Source organism: Salvelinus alpinus, chromosome 37, assembly GCF_045679555.1.
Source record: "Salvelinus alpinus chromosome 37, SLU_Salpinus.1, whole genome shotgun sequence".
NCBI lineage: Eukaryota > Metazoa > Chordata > Actinopteri > Salmoniformes > Salmonidae > Salvelinus > Salvelinus alpinus.
The window spans coordinates 2,641,844-2,660,793 of record NC_092122.1 but is presented as its reverse complement, the minus strand read 5'-3'; the positions used below and the strand labels follow the sequence as shown (position 1 = coordinate 2,660,793).

Below are 18,950 nucleotides of genomic sequence, written 5' to 3'. Positions count from 1 at the left end.
TACTGAATACAAAGTGTTATGTTTGGGGCAAATCCAACACAACACATCACTGAGTACCACTCTTCATATTTTCAAGCATGGTGGTGACTGCGTCAAGTTATGAGTATGTTTGTCATCAGCAAAGCGTAGGGAGGTTTTTAGGATAAAAATAGATGTAATAGAGCTAAGTACAGGCAAAATCCTAGAGGAAAATCTGATTGATTCAGTCTGCTTTCCAACAGACACTGGGACATAAATTCACCTTTCAGCAAGACAATAACCTAAAACACGAGGCCGAAGTTACACTGGAGTTGCTTACCAAGACGACATTGAATGTTCCTGAGTGACCTAGTCACAGTTTTGACTTCAATCACCTTGAATATCTTTGACAAGACTTGACAATGGCTGTCTAGCAATGATCAACCAACTTGACAGCGCTTGAAGAAATTAAAAAAGAATAATGGGCAAATATTGTACAATCCAGGTGTGAAAAGCTTTTAGAGACTTACCCCAAAACAGCTGTAATCACTGACAAAGGTGATTCTAACATCTATTTACTCTATTTGAATACTCAAATCAAAATATATTAGTGTTTTATTTTCCATAACATTTTTTTTTAAATATTTGCACTTTTCTACCACTCTGACATTAAAGATTATTGTGTGTAGATCGTTGCCCAAAAAATTACAATTAAATCCATTTTATTCCCACTTTGTAACACAACTAAATCTGGAAAAAGTCAAAGGGTGTGAATACTTTCTGAAGGCACTGAAGTTATGTACATATCTACCTCAATTACCTCGTACCCCTGCAAATCGACTCAGTACTGGTACCCTGTCTATATAGCCAAGTTATTACCTCGTACCCCTGCACATCAACTCAGTAATGGTACCCTGTCTATATAGCCAAGTTATTACCTCATACCCCTGCACATCGACTCAGTACTGGTACCCTGTCTATATAGCCAAGTTATTACCTCGTACCCCTGCACATCGACTCAGTACTGGTACCCTGTCTATATGGCCAAGTTATTACCTCGTACCCCTGCACATCGACTCAGTACTGGTACCCTGTCTATATAGCCAAGTTATTACCTCGTACCCCTGCACATCAACTCAGTACTGGTACCCTGTCTATATAGCCAAGTTATTACCTCGTACCCCTGCACATCGACTCAGTACTGGTACCCTGTCTATATAGCCAAGTTATTACCTCGTACCCCTGCACATCGACTCAGTACTGGTACCCTGTCTATATAGCCAAGTTATTACCTCGTACCCCTGCACATCGACTCAGTACTGGTACCCTGTCTATATAGCCAAGTTATTACCTTGTACCCCTGCACATCGACTCAGTACTGGTACCCTGTCTATATAGCCAAGTTATTACCTCGTACCCCTGCACATCGACTCAGTACTGGTACCCTGTCTATATAGCCAAGTTATTACCTCGTACCCCTGCACATCGACTCAGTACTGGTACCCTGTCTATATAGCCAAGTTATTACCTCGTACTCCTGCACATCGACTCAGTACTGGTACCCTGTCTATATAGCCAAGTTATTACCTCGTACCCCTGCACATCAACTCAGTACTGGTACCCTGTCTATATAGCCAAGTTATTACCTCGTACCCCTGCACATCGACTCAGTACTGGTACCCTGTCTATATAGCCAAGTTATTACCTCGTACCCCTGCACATCGACTCAGTACTGGTACCCTGTCTATATGGCCAAGTTATTACCTCGTACCCCTGCACATCGACTCAGTACTGGTACCCTGTCTATATAGCCAAGTTATTACCTCGTACCCCTGCACATCAACTCAGTACTGGTACCCTGTCTATATAGCCAAGTTATTACCTCGTACCCCTGCACATCGACTCAGTACTGGTACCCTGTCTATATAGCCAAGTTATTACCTCGTACCCCTGCACATCGACTCAGTACTGGTACCCTGTCTATATAGCCAAGTTATTACCTCGTACCCCTGCACATCGACTCAGTACTGGTACCCTGTCTATATAGCCAAGTTATTACCTCGTACCCCTGCACATCGACTCAGTACTGGTACCCTGTCTATATAGCCAAGTTATTACCCCGTACCCCTGCACATCGACTCAGTACTGGTACCCTGTCTATATAGCCAAGTTATTACCTCGTACTCCTGCACATCGACTCAGTACTGGTACCCTGTCTATATAGCCAAGTTATTACCTCGTACCCCTGCACATCAACTCAGTACTGGTACCCTGTCTATATAGCCAAGTTATTACCTCGTACCCCTGCACATCGACTCAGTACTGGTACCCTGTCTATATAGCCAAGTTATTACCTCGTACCCCTGCAAATGGACTCAGTACTGGTACCCTGTCTATACAGCCAAGTTATTACCTCGTACCCCTGCACATCGACTCAGTACTGGTACCCTGTTTATATAGCCAAGTTATTACCTCGTACCCCTGCACATCGACTCAGTACTGGTACCCTGTCTATATAGCCAAGTTATTACCTCGTACCCCTGCACATCGACTCAGTACTGGTACCCTGTCTATATAGCCAAGTTATTACCTCGTACTCCTGCACATCGACTCAGTACTGGTACCCTGTCTATATAGCCAAGTTAATACCTCGTACCCCTGCACATCAACTCAGTACTGGTACCCTGTCTATATAGCCAAGTTATCGTTACTTATTGTCACGCGTTTTACTTTTCTATTATTTCTCTATTTTCTTTCTCTCTGCATTGTTGGGAAGGGCCCGTAAGTAAGCATTACACGGTTGGTCTACACCTGTTGTTTACAAAGCATGTGACAAATAACATTTGATTGGATTTGATTTGGAATAGGGTGTCATGGTTGTATTTCATGATCACTCTGGGAGAATTGAACGATTCCCTATTCCTGTAGTAAGGATAAATAGATGTCTGTTCCTGTGTTGTAATCCCACCTGTTCCAGTGCTGTCGAAGGGATGTTATTCCCTGTTAGCCCCCCTCCTCTCATCCCACGGTGAAAGGAGCCTTTTGTGTCTCTACCTGCTTGCCGCTCTCCTCTCCTCACAACCACGGTTGAGTGACTGACTGGCTAAGTGAGAGAGCAATAATCCCTGCTAGCTCACACTTGACTTTGGGGTTTTAGTGTAGGAGAGGAAGAGGAGGAAGACGAGGGACAGGTGCAGGTGTCGAGTGGGATTTTGCTGGGACAGCTGTGTGTGTTTTTGTGTACGTGTGTCTGAGTTATGACACAAAGTGAATTTCGGCAGTCTCGTGGGATAGGAGGACACCTCTGTGACATCATCACCAGCGCTTCCAAAACAGCCAGGGCCGCAGAGTTGTGGATAGACAGAATATGGCAGGGTATGCTTTTGGACACTACCCCTGGCAGCCTAAGAAGAGGAGTAGTGGCCAGAAGCTCTCATCCTCTCCTCTCCATTCATCTCCTCTACTCTATTACTGTCAGTGTGTCTGGAAGCACTCAGTAAAAGCCCCTCTGATCTCCCCAGACATATTTATTCTCAGGTATGTCCATGGTTGCATTCCAAGTGGCACCCTATTCCCTATATAGTGCACTACCTTTGACTAGATCCCTATTGGCCCTGGTCAACAGGATTGCACTATGAAGGGTAAAGGGTGCCATTTGAGGCGCAGTCCGTGTGTCTGTCTCCAGGCCAGAGCAGATCAAAGCTGCAGCCAGACGTACGTAAACACTAATCCTGTTAGATAAAGGGTTCTGGGTGTAGAGTCCACCGGGCCTGCTGGACAGACAGGGATGAGACACAGATACAGACGGACAGAGACCGATGAAGGTAGGGAGCGATGGTGATGGGCGAAGAGAGGGAGGGAGAGCCAGTGAGAGAAGGAGAACGAGAAGGAAGGAGGACGGGATGAGCTAGGATATGTAGCGGACAATCTCTTCCTTCACCTGAATGGACTGCCAGTGGACGAATTACAGTTGACACTGACAACTCTCTGCTGACTTTGCACAATTCATTCCTGGTGAAGGGGAATATGAACGAGAGCAGCAGTGTGGATGGGAAACATATACAGTGGGGAGAACAAGTATTTGATACACTGCCGATTTTGCAGGTTTTCCAACTTACAAAGCATGTAGAGGTCTGTAATTTTTATCATAGGTACACTTCAACTGTGAGAGACGGAATCTAAAACAAAAATCCAGAAAATCACATTGTATGATTTTTAAGTAATTAATTTGCATTTTATTGCATGACATAAGTATTTGATACATCAGAAAAGCAGAACTTAATATTTGGTACAGAAACCTTTGTTTGCAATTACAAAGATCATACGTTTCCTGTAGTTATTGACCAGGTTTGCACACACTGCAGCAGGGATTTTGTCCCACTCCTCCATACAGACCTTCTCCAGATCCTTCAGGTTTCAGGGCTGTCGCTGGGCAATACGGACTTTCAGCTCCCTCCAAAGATTTTCTATTGGGTTCAGGTCTGGAGACTGGCTAGGCCACTCCAGGACCTTGAGATGCTTCTTACGGAGCCACTCCTTTGTTGCCCTGGCTGTGTGTTTCGGGTCATTGTCATGCTGGAAGATCCAGCCACGACCCATCTTCAATGCTCTTACTGAGGGAAGGAGGTTTTTGGCCAAGATCTCGCGATACATGGCCCCATCCATCCTCCCCTCAATATGGTGCAGTCGTCCTGTCCCCTTTGCAGAAAAGCATCCCCAAAGAATGATGTTTCCACCTCCATGCTTCACGGTTGGGAGGGTGTTCTTGGGGTTGTACTCAACCTTCTTCTTCCTCCAAACACGGCGAGTGGAGTTTAGACCAAAAAGCTCTATTTTTGTCTCATCAGACCACATGACCTTCTCCCATTCCTCCTCTGGATCATCCAGATGGTCATTGGCAAACTTCAGACGGGCCTGGAAATGCGCTGGCTTGAGCAGGGGGACCTTGCATGCGCTGCAGGATTTCAATCCATGACGGTGTAGTGTGTTACTAATGGTTTTCTTTGAGACTGTGGTCCCAGCTCTCTTCAGGTCATTGACCAGGTCCTGCCGTGTAGTTATGGGCTGATCCCTCACCTTTCTCATGATCATTGATGCCCCACGAGGTGAGATCTTGCATGGAGCCCCAGACCGAGGGTGGTTGACCGTCATCTTCAACTTCTTCCATTTTCTAATAATTGCGCCAACAGTTGTTGCCTTCTCACCAAGCTGCTTGCCTATTGTCCTGTAGCCCATCCCAGCCTTGTGCAGGTCTACAATTTTATCCCTGATGTCCTTACACAGCTCTCTGGTCTTGGCCATTGTGGAGAGATTGGAGTCTGTTTGATTGAGTGTGTGTACAGGTGTCTTTTATACAGGTAACAAGTTCAAACAGGTGCAGTTAATACAGGTAATGAGTGGAGAACAGGAGGGCTTCTTAAAGAAAAACTAACAGGTCTGTGAGAGCCGGAATTCTTACTGGTTGGTAGGTGATCAAATACTTATGTCATGCAATAAAATGCAAATTAATTACTTAAAAATCATACAATGTGATTTTTTGGATTTTTGTTTTAGATTCCGTCTCTCACAGTTGAAGTGTACCTATGATAAAAATTACAGACCTCTAGATGCTTTGTAAGTAGGAAAACCTTCAAAATCGGCAGTGTATCAAATACTTGTTCTCCCCACTGTAGGCGGTGTCCCAAATGGCACCCTATTCCCTATGTTGTGCAATATATAGGGACGGGCGTGCCATTTGGGATGCAGCCCCATAGTACAAAAACTGATAGATGAGCTGCAGATTTTTCCTAGTTGTCTAACTTCAGGTCTGGGGTCTGTAAACCTGTCAGGGTTTCTCAGTGAACCCAGTCACTCTACACATTCCTGTACAGTTAACCATTGATCCCGGATACACGGTTTCATTTAAAGGAACACAGGTCAGACTCACGGCCAAGGTTCCGACTATCTATGCCTGACATGTGGCCTATATTGAAACACGAACGCGCTATCATCATGATAAAGTCACATCCTAGTTGTCTGTCGACAGAGAGGTTAGAGCTCTAGTGGTGACAGTTGATAATGGCATTACAATGATATGTCTGTCGACAGAGAGGTTAGAGCTCTAGTGGTGACAGTTGATAATGGCATTACAATGATATGTCTGTCGACAGAGAGGTTAGAGCTCTAGTGGTGACAGTTGATAATGGCATTACAATGATATGCCTGTCGACAGAGAGGTTAGAGCTCTAGTGGTGACAGTTGATAATGGCATTACAATGATATGTCTGTCGACAGAGAGGTTAGAGCTCTAGTGGTGACAGTTGATAATGGCATTACAATGATATGCCTGTCGACAGAGAGGTTAGAGCTCTAGTGGTGACAGTTGATAATGGCATTACAATGATATGCCTGTCGACAGAGAGGTTAGAGCTCTAGTGGTGACAGTTGGTAATGGCATTACAATGATATGCCTGTCGACAGAGAGGTTAGAGCTCTAGTGGTGACAGTTGATAATGGCATTACAATGATATGCCTGTCGACAGAGAGGTTAGAGCTCTAGTGGTGACAGTTGATAATGGCATTACAATGATATGCCTGTCGACAGAGAGGTTAGAGCTCTAGTGGTGACAGTTGATAATGGCATTACAATGATATGCCTGTCGACAGAGAGGTTAGAGCTCTAGTGGTGACAGTTGATAATGGCATTACAATGATATGTCTGTCGACAGAGAGGTTAGAGCTCTAGTGGTGACAGTTGATAATGGCATTACAATGATATGCCTGTCGACAGAGAGGTTAGAGCTCTAGTGGTGACAGTTGATAATGGCATTACAATGATATGTCTGTCGACAGAGAGGTTAGAGCTCTAGTGGTGACAGTTGATAATGGCATTACAATGATATGCCTGTCGACAGAGAGGTTAGAGCTCTAGTGGTGACAGTTGATAATGGCATTACAATGATATGCCGCTGTGTCAGTATCTCCTGTCCTCCCCTGATTGATGCCTGTGGCAGTTGTGTGGGAGACGTGATTGATGTGTGTAGGGAGAGACAGATGCCCAGCTGTCTGTCTCAGGGAGGTCCCAGTCGTCCCCAATCATCTGCAGTGATAATCTCTGTCAGCTATAGTTTCATTGTTTCCCTGCTCTCTTTTCCTCTCCGCGCATAATATCCATCCGCTTGGCAACCACCAAGACCCTTTCCTCCACTTCCTCATTTAATCTATTAATTTCCCTAGCCTATCATCTCGTGTCATGCATATTGAATTCCTGAGTAATAGATGGATAGATTCTAGTATGATTGTCATTCCGTTCTGTCAGTCTGTAGGATATACTGTAATGGTCATTACGGTAGAGACGACGAGAGATGGGGTGAATTCCCCTGTTCTTCTTACTAACACACAGACAGCACGATGTCTGGCAGCACGTCTTGTGGGCTGCTGATATGTGATCCTACGTCCCAGTCTGTCTGTTTCCTCACACTGTGTGAGAGAAACTCTTCTCCTGAACCCAATGGTTAGTGTGCGTGTCTGCGTGAGAGAGGGAGAGATTACGCGCTCTTGAGATTGTTGAGAAAGCCGACCTGTGAGTGAATGTGTGGGATTGACTCTACAGTCAAACAACCTGTTGGTTTGCTCTGTACCTGATAGGCCAGGGGCGGTTAGGTGTGTCACAGGGAAGGGGGGGAGCTGATATCTCTCGAGACACCTATTGGTCGAGGTACAGTCGGTTTGGAGTCATTGTTGTGATTCAAATATTTGAGTGTTCGGAGAGAGAAAGTGGTCGGTTGGTCGCTTTGTGGTGTTTTCTCAGCACCTGCTAAATAGGGCTCAGTTTTCCCTGGTTTTCATTGGTCGCTATAACTTTTAAAATGTTATTGCGCAATAAAAGATGGTTGCCAGTAAAATAAAATAAAAAACACTGCCGTCTAGTATGTCTGTTGTTATAATTGTTGGCTTTCTTCAAGGATGAAACACTATTCCTCGTATTACCATCCTACTTAACTGTGGTAAATGTCAAAATGATTTAAATAATCACATTTCCCCTGCAGACAAAACAAAGCAGGGGAAGGATTGGTCTTTGTGTGGAATGCAGGGGTTGTCCTTTCCTTCTTTCCCCGTCATAGTGATTTAGGAGCGGAACGTACCACTCTCTTCCTGCCGTAGGGGGGGTCTGAATCCCCCCTCTGTCTCACACGGGTGGGGTTGACAGGTTTGCGAGGAGAACCTGTCGACTGTCGTACAGACGAGACGTCTGGCGTTTGTTTTACCACCCTCTGCTTCTTCCGTTATCTGTGAAAACACTGCTGTTGTTGTTGGATAGAGTGGGTGGTCACCAGGGTTGTGCTCCGCTTCATTTTTTTATTCAGTCTATTGAATTGAAAATCACCTGTTGTTTCTATGAGGATTTTTCAATTCATTACGAATGTTTAAACATGCTTCCTAAATTGTGAGTTGAAAAATGATTTTACCCTCCATCGTGACGGCCACACTCTGTCAGTCACAGACCAGACAGATAGTGACAGCAATGTCATCGATCTGCAGAATGGGTGGGTGGGGCAGTGAGGGATATAGACGAGGGTGTTGTTGTCACTCACTGTGACAGCTGGGGACCTTGGTGGAATGTCCCAGTGTCCAGCTCCATCCCGAGTGGCGCAGCGGTCTAAGGCACTGCATCTCAGTGCAAGAGGCGTCACTACAGTCCCGGGTTCAAATCCAGGCTGCATCACATCCGGCCGTGATTGGGAGTCCCATAGGGCGGCGCGCAATTGGCCCAGCGTCGTCCCAGGTTTGGCCAGGGTAGGCCGTCATTGTAAATAAGAATTTGTTCTTAGCCGAGTTAAATAAAGGTTAAATAAAAAAATAAAATCATAGATGGCTTGGCCTATAAACTACAGAGACTGGCTGGGGTCATGCTTATTACTGTCTCACAGTCTGTTAACACCTCCTGCCTCATAAACAAGATGCACTAAGGTGAGTTTTGAGTTTCTCCCACTTATGGTTAAGATCTGGGGAGTTGTTGCTGACTGTGTCTATGGAAAACAGATTGCGGTTGACTTTATTTTTATTAATTCAATAAACACAATTCAATCATCACATATATGATTCATTCACTGTTACAGCTCGGCGGTATACTGCCTGGACTCATGGCTGAGATGACTAATAAAACAATGAGTGACTCGCTGTGAGTTTTATTGTTTGGATAATATACTTGTTTATTTACTTTAGCACGACTCTCTCGGTCTCATATCGTCTTAATGGTTATTACTAGTTCATAAATGCTTGGCATATCGTAGTTGTAACACACACTGAGTATTAACGACAACTGTTGATCTTGATGCTTCCAACCAATGTAGTGGATCTTATTTCACCAACGTCTCGGACTCAGTACACCTTCATCAGGGTATTTCACTCACTCAGATATACTTGGAAACGGCATCTTTGTAATGTCCCGTGTGGTGTTTTATATCACTATGGGATGGGTCCTGTCATCTCCCATGTGCCTCTGCAGTGCTATTTACCCTCGGAGAACTCCTGTTTCCATGGTGTCTGAATGTGACACGCCCTGGGATGACTGGCAGGGATCTGCCCAGGGACACCCTGTGTGTATGTGTGTTGCCCTCTCATTGACCCCGAATAGAACAGCTGGGGGGGGGGGGGATATAAATAGCATTTCTCTTGGGATGCCACGGAACAGGAAAAATATGTCACTCCTGGAAAACTCTCCCTGTATTTAACCTTGTTCTCCCCTGTTAATGGCTTGTTGTCAACCCTCATTCCCTCAGCATTGTGTGTGGGGAACATTCAGTGGATCTATGTAGTTAGTAACTTAGAGAGTCAGGACTGTGTGCTTGTACCTCATGGCCAATAAAGTAGGCCTTTTCCCGGTTAGTTTACTCAGTGAGTGAATAGCTTAGATTTGCCTTTTGAGTACCCTGCGAATAGGTGATGAAACATTTGTCAAGCACATCATTCAGCCCACAGTCGGGATGGTTTGAGCTGCGCTCTCAACAGCGAAGGGTTTAGAGTGCTACTGTTGTCTTAAGCTGAGTGCCAACAGCTACTGTCGGGACCTACTGCATTGCTGCTTAATGTTAACACTGAACAGGTGACTGGAACCTCTTACACCTGCCTCCTGTATTGTGTGTGTGTGTGTGTGTGTGTGCACGTTTGCATGCGTTTGTCCGACCATCCCTGCTTGCATATGTGTTTGTGTTTCAGTTAGCTTCTGGACCACCATGTGTACTGACTGTGTTGCTCTGGACAGACAGGCAGAGGGGGCTGGTGGGGAGTAGACAACTTGGGTAGACTACTCTGTGACGGATGTCTAGTGTAACAGATACTCTCTGTGTTAGTAGAGCACCGTCTCTGTACGGTGAACTAAGGGAACATGTGTGTGTGTGTGAGAGTTTGGGTGTGTGTGTGTATGACCACATGGGGGGGGGGGGGGGGGTCTTTTGTGTGTTCTTCTCTAGAAGTATGTGGTGACTGTGGGTGTAGCAGAGTGGAAAACATGGGTCGTCTTGCTCTTCTTTGTCTGATAATGATGACACACTGGGCAACACTTCAGTGAAGAGGGAGAGGAGGAGGAGGAGGTGGAGGCTGTGAGGAGACAACGGTATCAGCACCCAGTCTGATAAACAGTGTGAGGCAGTCTGATGAACAGAGGCACTGACGGGGGAGGGAGAGGAGACGGGAAGGGGGGGGGGGGGAGCCGGGGCTAGAGAGGGGTGTAGGGGTCCTGAGAAATGACCTAATTTGGGGGAGAGTGACTGACAAGGCACCTGCTGCTCAGCCGTCTCACGCACGCATACACATTGACTCAACAAGACTCCTGCAACCCGATCAGACACTCAGAGACGTTTCAACAGTATTTCAACTGCTGCAGCCACCTGTTGGCAACTCTCCTCCTACATCCCCGAAACCACAGTATTAGAGCCCTGTAGACTCTCTCTGTACGCTTGGTGTTGAACAAATAGCCCTGTAGACTTTGTGTGGATCAGTGAAGAGTTAGCAGTGTCAGCTCTCTTCCTATAACCCAGCGTTATAACGAATGGGCCTAGGCCTATGGGCTCTACACGGAGTATACCAAACGTTAGGAGCAACTTCCTAATATTGAGTTGCAGAACAGCCTCAATTCGTCTGGGCTCGTGGACTCTACAAGTTGTCGAAAGCTTTCCACAGGGATGCTGGTCCATGTTGACTCCAATGCTTCCCACAGTTGTGTCAAGTTGGCTGTATATCCTTTGGGTGGTGGACCATTCTTGGAACACACAGGAAACTATTGAGCATGAAAAACCCAGCAGCATTGCAGTTCTTGACACAAACCGGTAGCGTCTGGCGTCTACTACCACACCCTGATCAAAGGCACTTCAGCTTTTGTCTTGCCCATTCACCCTCTGACCGGCACACACACACACAATCCATATCTCCAATTGTCTCAAGATTCAAAGATGATTTTGTACACTCAGTGTATATGATATATGGGTCAGAAGAACTGAGCAGTTTTCAGTTGTTCCACAAGTTGAAATGAGATCAGAGTTGTTTAATTACTTAGGAGTGGCTTTGAATCAGGTGGAGTCACGACGAGACCTACTGACACCTCGTTAATTCAATCTACCGTAGAAGATAGAGAACAGTGGCATGACAAACAAGTGCAGCTGCGGAGCTCTGCACAGAGAGAGAACGCCGGCAGAGACTCGGGGACACTAGAAGCCAGCCCTTCCCAAGTCTCACTGTAACATAATATTTGTCAGGAAATCGCTGTGAGCAGCACACGCCTCTCGTTTGCGGGAAGTGTTGGTGTTCACGCTCTTGAAGTCGTACACTATATAGGGAATAGGGTGCCAGTTGAGATGCGCCCTAGGTCTCCTCTGAGAAGGATCCGTTAGGATTGAGATATTCACAGTAGGTAATTCAAGTGTGTTTCTGGACAAGAGGGAGGGAAAGGCTGACATTGTGCTGTCATTGACAGGACAGGTTATTCATTCAAATGATTACACGCCTGACAGTGACTCTGTCTAGTTGATTTAACGTCTTTGATCGGGCCAGTTTTAACAAAACGGACTCATTCATGAACTATTCAACAAAGTTTAACGCCAATCTTCATGTGTTTAGTGTGGTTGAACTGTGGTCGACTCTACTACTCTGCTCTGCAATGCATCCACTTAGATGAGGATCCCTTCTATATTCTACAAAATGCTTAACAAATCTTAACAAAGCTTCATGGCTCCAATTATGTACAGTCGTTCCGATCCGTCTGTTAACTGTTGCTCTGCTCTGTAGTTCACCCATTTTAACCCCTCCCTCTCGCTCTCCTCCCCCCTCCCCAGATGGTGTCCATCGGGTCACAGCTCTGTGCACCCTGCGGGTCACCATAATCACAGACGACATGTTGACCAACAGCATCACGGTGCGCCTGGAGAACATGTCTCAGGAGCGCTTCCTGTCCCCTCTGCTGTCCCTCTTCCTGGAGGGTGTGGCAGCCGTGCTCTCCACCAGGTAATTTGTCTGCTCCTTCTTACGGTCCCAGAAAACCTGGTTGGAAGATTCTCAGTATCAGGAGGGAATAATAACCCTCGGGACCGGGATTTCTGTCTAACCTGGGAATTTTTTTGGGGGAAAGTTATTAAAGTGTTAGATTCTACTCCACGGAGGTCCATGTAGCATTCTGTTGCTGCTACTTCTGCTCCGTATGATCGTAAGATTCTCTACTCTCCACCAGCCGCCAGGCCGTCTTCGTGTTCAACATTCAGAACGACACAGACGTCCGCGGCGCCATCCTCAACGTGACCTTCTCGGCACTGCAGCCAGGGGGTCACCCAGGGAGGTACTTCCCCTCCGAGGAGCTGCAGGAGCAGATCTATCTGAACCGCACCCTGCTTCGACTAATATCATCACAACAGGTAACTTACTCACAACAGGTTCTTTGAATGAATCCCAAATTGACCCCTGCCTACCCCATAGCCACTCCTGTACAACCGGGTCATGTTCAGTTGGCACCAAATTGAAGAAAATGATCAGAAACTGGGAGGCACTATCTGAACTTGTCCATTAATAAATGTTTGTTGTTGTTTTGAAAAGTTCTGCTACGGTGTGCCGTAATGAACACGACTCAGGTTTTCCCGATCTAAGTCGGCCGCTGATTCGAAGGAAGGACCGAAAACCAGCGATCTCTGTTGCCCGTTTCATTTTCTGGATTTGAGCACGTTCCTAATAAATTGTATCCGTTCCAGGTGCTTCCCTTCGACGACAACATCTGCCTGAGGGAGCCGTGTGAGAACTATATGAAGTGTGTGTCCGTGCTGAAGTTCGACAGCTCCCCGCCCTTCATCTCCTCCGACACGGTGCTGTTCCGGCCCATCCACCCCGTCAACGGTCTGCGCTGCCGCTGTCCTGCAGGCTTCACCGGGGACTACTGCGAGACGGAGATAGACCTCTGCTACTCGGGACCCTGCAGGAACAACGGGAAGTGTCGCAGCCGAGAAGGAGGCTATACGTGCGAGTGTCAGGAAGACTTCACTGGTGAGTGGCTCCACTCAAGGAGTTGTTTGTGTACTGTATTATCCTTTACTAGCCTGTTCCCTGACCTGTTGTGCTGTCTTGCAAATGGTGCGAAGATGGCCATAGTAGTTGGCAACGTAGCACAAAAGGTTCTGGGACCAGGCTAATACTTTCCTAGGTCTTTAAGAGATTTAAATTGTATGTAAGTCACCCCAGCCATCAGAGTGTAGCTTCCAGTTTGGGCGATGCACGCATTTCATGGCAGTCATCTTGGCTGCAGATCAACTCTGGTGTTGATGGCACCTTTACTATGGCCCCTTTACTAAATGGTCTGTCTCAATGTGATTTATGTTTGAGATGAGGCTGGAATGCTGTCTAGCTGGCAGCCCCAGGTACACTCTATAGTAGGCCCTACTCCCTACTCCTGTCACTCTGTCTTTGTGTCTGAGTGATGGTCGAGGGTCGGAGCTATCGGATGCACACAGGACGTTTTCATGGAGTTTGCGGGTTTTTATTTATTTATTTTATTTAACCTTTATTTAACTAGGCAAGTCAGTTAAGACGGCAAGCCAATGACGGCATACCCCGGCCAAACCCTAACCCGGACTACGCTGGGCCAATTGTGCGCCGCCCTATGGGACTCCCAATCACAGCCAGTTGGGATACAGCCTGGAATCGAACCAGGGTCTGTAGCACTGAGATGCAGTGCCTTAGACCGCTGCGCCACTCGGGAGCCCCAGGAGGTCAACTGAACGGGAGCTTTCATCTGATAGTGATACCACATCTCTCTGTCCCTACAATGGGGCCCGGTAGAATATAATGACAACCCCACCACTCCTTTCCTCTCTTTCCCTCCTTCACTTCCTTATCAGCTGTAATTACCTCATTATACCACACTCCACCCTTCCTCTCCTCCAATGGGGGGTCTAGTCTTTGAAGGTCACAGTTCGACCTCAGCTAGTTAGGAGCCATTATGTGGCCGATGACAGCGGGGCCTACTGTGTCCGTCTTGGGTTTCCACATTATTCCCGCATTATAGGGAAACAGATCCTCCTAATTCTCCTCGGAAAATGGATTATACCACAGAGAGAAGAGCCATTACCAGGGTCCAGACATGGTCCTGCGCCCCCCCCCATCCCACGCATACCTGGCTGTTCCCCTCCCCTCCTAGACAGATCTTGGCGGGATGATGATTGACACAACACTGGAGCTGGAGTTGACGGCGATGGTTGGCTGCCATCTTAGATAAGGAAACTGATGGACTCGAAGATGGCCTGCAAACTTGAGCCAGTCAGCCAGTTTCCTGTGGTCTCATAGACAGACAGTCTGTCAGTGGGAAACTGAGCCATGTGTCTGTGGTGGTGATGTCCAGACCAGTAGTTAGTGTCTGTAACCCTAATTTCCTCCTGGGGCGCCGTACTACAATGGCTGACCCTGTAAAACAACACATTTCACAGCACCTATCTGGTGTATGTGACAATTATTATTATTATTATTAGATTCTCCATGAGAACCATTCAGCAGAGCAATATAGAAACAGTGACGTCTGTTCAGTGTCTTCTGTCTCTCAGAAATGGGAAATGGGAATGCAGTCTATGAATCTGACTTTTTGTGTGTCTGACCAGGTGGGTATATCACTCTCTCCCTCCTCCCCTTTCTCCCCAGGTGAGCACTGTGAGGTGAACGCCCGGTCGGGGCGGTGTGTCCCGGGGGTGTGTAAGAATGGGGGGAAATGTGTGGACCTGCTGGTGGGGGGGTTCATGTGCCAGTGTCCCCCGGGAGAGTACGAGAAGCCTTACTGTGAGATGACCACCAGGTCTTTCCCTGGTCAATCCTTCATCACCTTCAGAGGACTACGACAGAGGTTCCACTTTACTGTCTCATTCATGTGAGTACTTGGAAACCATCTACTCCCTCTCCCTCTCTGTATCTCTCCCCATCTACAGTGCCTTTGGAAAGTGTTCAGACCCCTTGACTTTTTCCACATTTTGCTACGTTACAGCCTTATTCTAAAATGGATTCCATAAATAGCAAACCTCAGCAATTTACACACAATAAATACATGAGACTCGAAATTGAGCTCAGGTGCATCCTGTTTCCGTTGATCATGTGTTAACAGAGCGACATGTCTGCTGTGCATGTTTGCGTGTGTGTAGTAAACGGTCATTTGGGTACAGGGAGGGTTGCACAAACGAACACACACTTCGCTCAGTTCAGTATACCAGTTCAGTGGGGCATGTAGAGACATCTTTATTGTGTCGTAGCTCACAGAAAAAACGCTTACATTAAACACATGAGGGTGTGTGTGTGTGTGTGTGTGTTCACGCTCTTATCTGTTGAAACAGCCGTAGAGGAAAATGATCTATAACACCTTTCATAGTCGAGGCAGGAACACAGAACTGGGAATGCAGATCAAGTTCTTTGTCTCTCAAACGGCCCATAAATATAGTAAACTACATTCTATGTGGTTGGCCCTATGTGGCACTGATCAAAACTAGTGCACTTGCACAATAGTGTGTCAGATCTGTTGCTCGTTCCATTTGAAGTTCGAGGTGGGGTGAGGATCATAAAAGTGGGCTGATGTGAAAAGCAGAGTGTGTGTCGGTGAGAAGCGGCAGAACAGGGTGAAAACAGGAAGAGTCCTGTGATGAGGTGCTGTTATCACTGTTTTCTTTTATCGGCTGTGTCTTCCTGCCCCCCTGCCCCCCTCCGCACCTCCCACTGCCCTGCTGGCATCTGGTGTCTGACTCTTGTGCCCTCTGTGCCCCTCGTAGCACACATGCAGGCAGACACACACACACATACAGTGGCGTGCGAAAGTATTCACCCCCCTTGGCATTTTTCCTATTTTGTTGCATTACAACCTGGAATTAAAATAGATTTTTGGGGAGTTTGTATCATTTCATTTACACAACATGCCTACCACTTTGAAGATGCAAAGTATGTTTTATTGTGAAACAGACAAGAAATAAGACAAAAAAAAACTGAAAACTTGATCGTGCAAAACTATTCATCCCCCCCTAAAGTCAATACTTTGTAGAGCCACCTTTCGCAGCAATTACAGCTGCAAGTCTCTTGGGGTATGACCCTATAAACTTGGCAGATCTAGCCACTGGGATTTTTGCCCATTCTTCCCATTCTTTGCTTATTTTTTTCTTTAAGCAATTGCTTTTTTCTGGCTACTCTTCCGTAAAGCCAAGCTCTGTGGAGTGTACGGTTTAAAGTGGTCCTATGGACAGATACTCCAATCTCTGCTGTGGAGCTTTGCAGCTCCTACAGAGTTATCTTTGGTCTCTTTGTTGCCACTCTGATTAATCCCCTCCTTGCCTGGTCCGTGAGTTTTGGTGGGCGGCCCTCTCTTGGCAGGTTTGTTGTGGTGCCATAATCTTTCAATTGCTTAATACTGGATTTAATGGTGCTCCGTGGGATGTTTAAAGTTTCAGATATTTTTTTATAACCCAACCCTGATCTGTACTTCTTCACAACTTTGTCCCTGACGTGTTTGGAGAGCTCCTTGGTCTTCATGGTGCCACTTGCTTGGTGGTGCACCTTGGTTAGTGGTGTTGCAGACTCTGGGGCCTTTCAGAACAGGTGTATATATACTGAGATCATGTGACATGACACTTAGATTGCACACAGGTGGACTTTATTATGTGACTTCTGAAGGCAATTGGTTGCACCAGGTCCCATTTAGGGGCTTCATAGCAAAGGGGGTGAATACATATGAACGCACCACTTTTCCATTTTTTTTTTTTTGTTGACTTTTTTGAAACAAGTAATTTTTTCATTTCACTTCACCGATTTGGACTGTTTTGTTCATGTCCATTACATGAAATCCAAATAAAAATTCATTGAAATTACAGGTTGTAATGCAACAAAATATGAAAAATACCAAGGGGGATGAATGGCAGGGGCAGGATTTAACAGGGAGACGGGCCACCAGGGCACGGCATCTACTTCCTCCTTCCTGACTCTAGACCACTGGTCTTACGAACACGTTCTTATTGTCCTTCAAGTCTCTCTTCCTCTTTTCTTCCTCAGGAGTTTCTCACTCCTCCCTTACACCTCTCCAACCCCAAATCCCACCTCTCATATACACTACATGACCCAAAGTATGTGGACACCTGCTGGTCGAACATCTCATTTCAAAATCATGGGCATTAATATGTATTTGGTCCCCCCTTTGCTGCTATAACAGATTTTCTGGGAAGGCTTTTCACTAGATGTTGGAACATTTCTGCCGGGACTTGCTTCCATTCAGCCACAAGGTTATTTGTGAGGTCGGGCACAGATGTTGGGCAATTAGGCCTGGCTCGCAGTAGGCTTTCAAATTCATCTCAAAGGTGTTTGATGGGGTTGAGGCCATGGGAACCCATTTCATGAAGCTCCCGACAAACGGTTCTTGTACTGAAGTTGCTTCCAGAGACAGTGTTGCAACCAAGGACAGTCGATTATTACGCGGCACGTGCTTCAGCACTCACCGGTCCCGTTCTGTGAGCTTTACACCACTCCAGCCGACGCTTGGCATTGCGCATGGTGATCTTAGGCTTGTGTGCAGCTGCTCGGCCATGAACAGCATTTCATGAAGCTCCCGACGAACAGTTCTTGTGCCGACTCGGCAGTCCAGTTCGGTGAGCTTGTGTGGCCTACCACTTCGCGGCTGAGCCATTGTTGCTCCTAGACGTTTCCACTTCACAGTTATAGCACTTAAAGTTGACTGGGGCAGCTCTAGCAGGGCAGCAATTTGACAAACTGACTTGTTGGAAAGGTGGCATCCTATGACGGTGCCGCGTTGAAAGTCACTGAGCTCTTCAGTACGGGCCATTCTACTGCCAATGTTTGTCTATGGAGATTGCATGGCTGTGTGCTTGATTTTATACACCTGTCGGCAACGGGTGAAGCTGAAATGGCCGAATCCACTAATTTGAAGGGGTGTCCACATACTTTTGTATATATAGTGTATCTTATCTAGCAGTTTGGGTTAGATACACAGACTCTGTGACAGAGTTTGTCTAACTATGCCACATACTGTAAAAACCTAATGAATAATTGTTCACAAAACAAAGGTTTGGCTAACTATGTTTGAGACATAGGATTTGAATGGGTGCCATTTTGGCACCAAATGTGGGGTTTGACAATAGAAGGTTGACCCTGTGTCCATCTTGTCCCCAGGTTTGCCACCAGAGAGAGGAATGCCCTGCTGCTGTACAATGGGAGATTTAACGAGAAACACGACTTTATCGCCTTGGAGATTATCGAGGAACAGATCCAACTCACCTTCTCTGCAGGTGAGAGGGCGCAGTGTGTGTCCACAGTGCAAATAATCGTGCTCACACAAAGAGCTGGAAAATGACTTACAAGTTGCTTGTATCAACACTAGCTGATAGCTTGATTAATCAACTCCGCTGTAAGGAAATCATTAATGTGGCTTTCACAAACCACTTGGTAAATACTCTTATCAGCTGCACTCTGTGACCAGTGTGAAACAAACAGTTACAGGATTTCATCCTCTC

At 46.4% G+C, this 18,950-nt stretch overlaps 1 protein-coding gene across 3 annotated transcripts in view; it reads left to right on the top strand.

Moving 5' to 3' along the window:
• Nucleotides 1-18,950, top strand: part of LOC139565790 (cadherin EGF LAG seven-pass G-type receptor 1-like) — a 128,141-nt gene that overhangs the window by 43,797 nt on the left and 65,394 nt on the right. For all 3 annotated transcript variants that reach the window (XM_071386357.1, XM_071386356.1, XM_071386358.1), the window contains exons 2-6: nt 12,267-12,435; nt 12,659-12,839; nt 13,170-13,458; nt 15,103-15,325; nt 18,610-18,725. In XM_071386357.1, the coding sequence (XP_071242458.1) occupies nt 12,267-12,435; nt 12,659-12,839; nt 13,170-13,458; nt 15,103-15,325; nt 18,610-18,725 (978 nt within the window). The remainder of the gene's footprint in view (nt 1-12,266; nt 12,436-12,658; nt 12,840-13,169; nt 13,459-15,102; nt 15,326-18,609; nt 18,726-18,950) is intronic.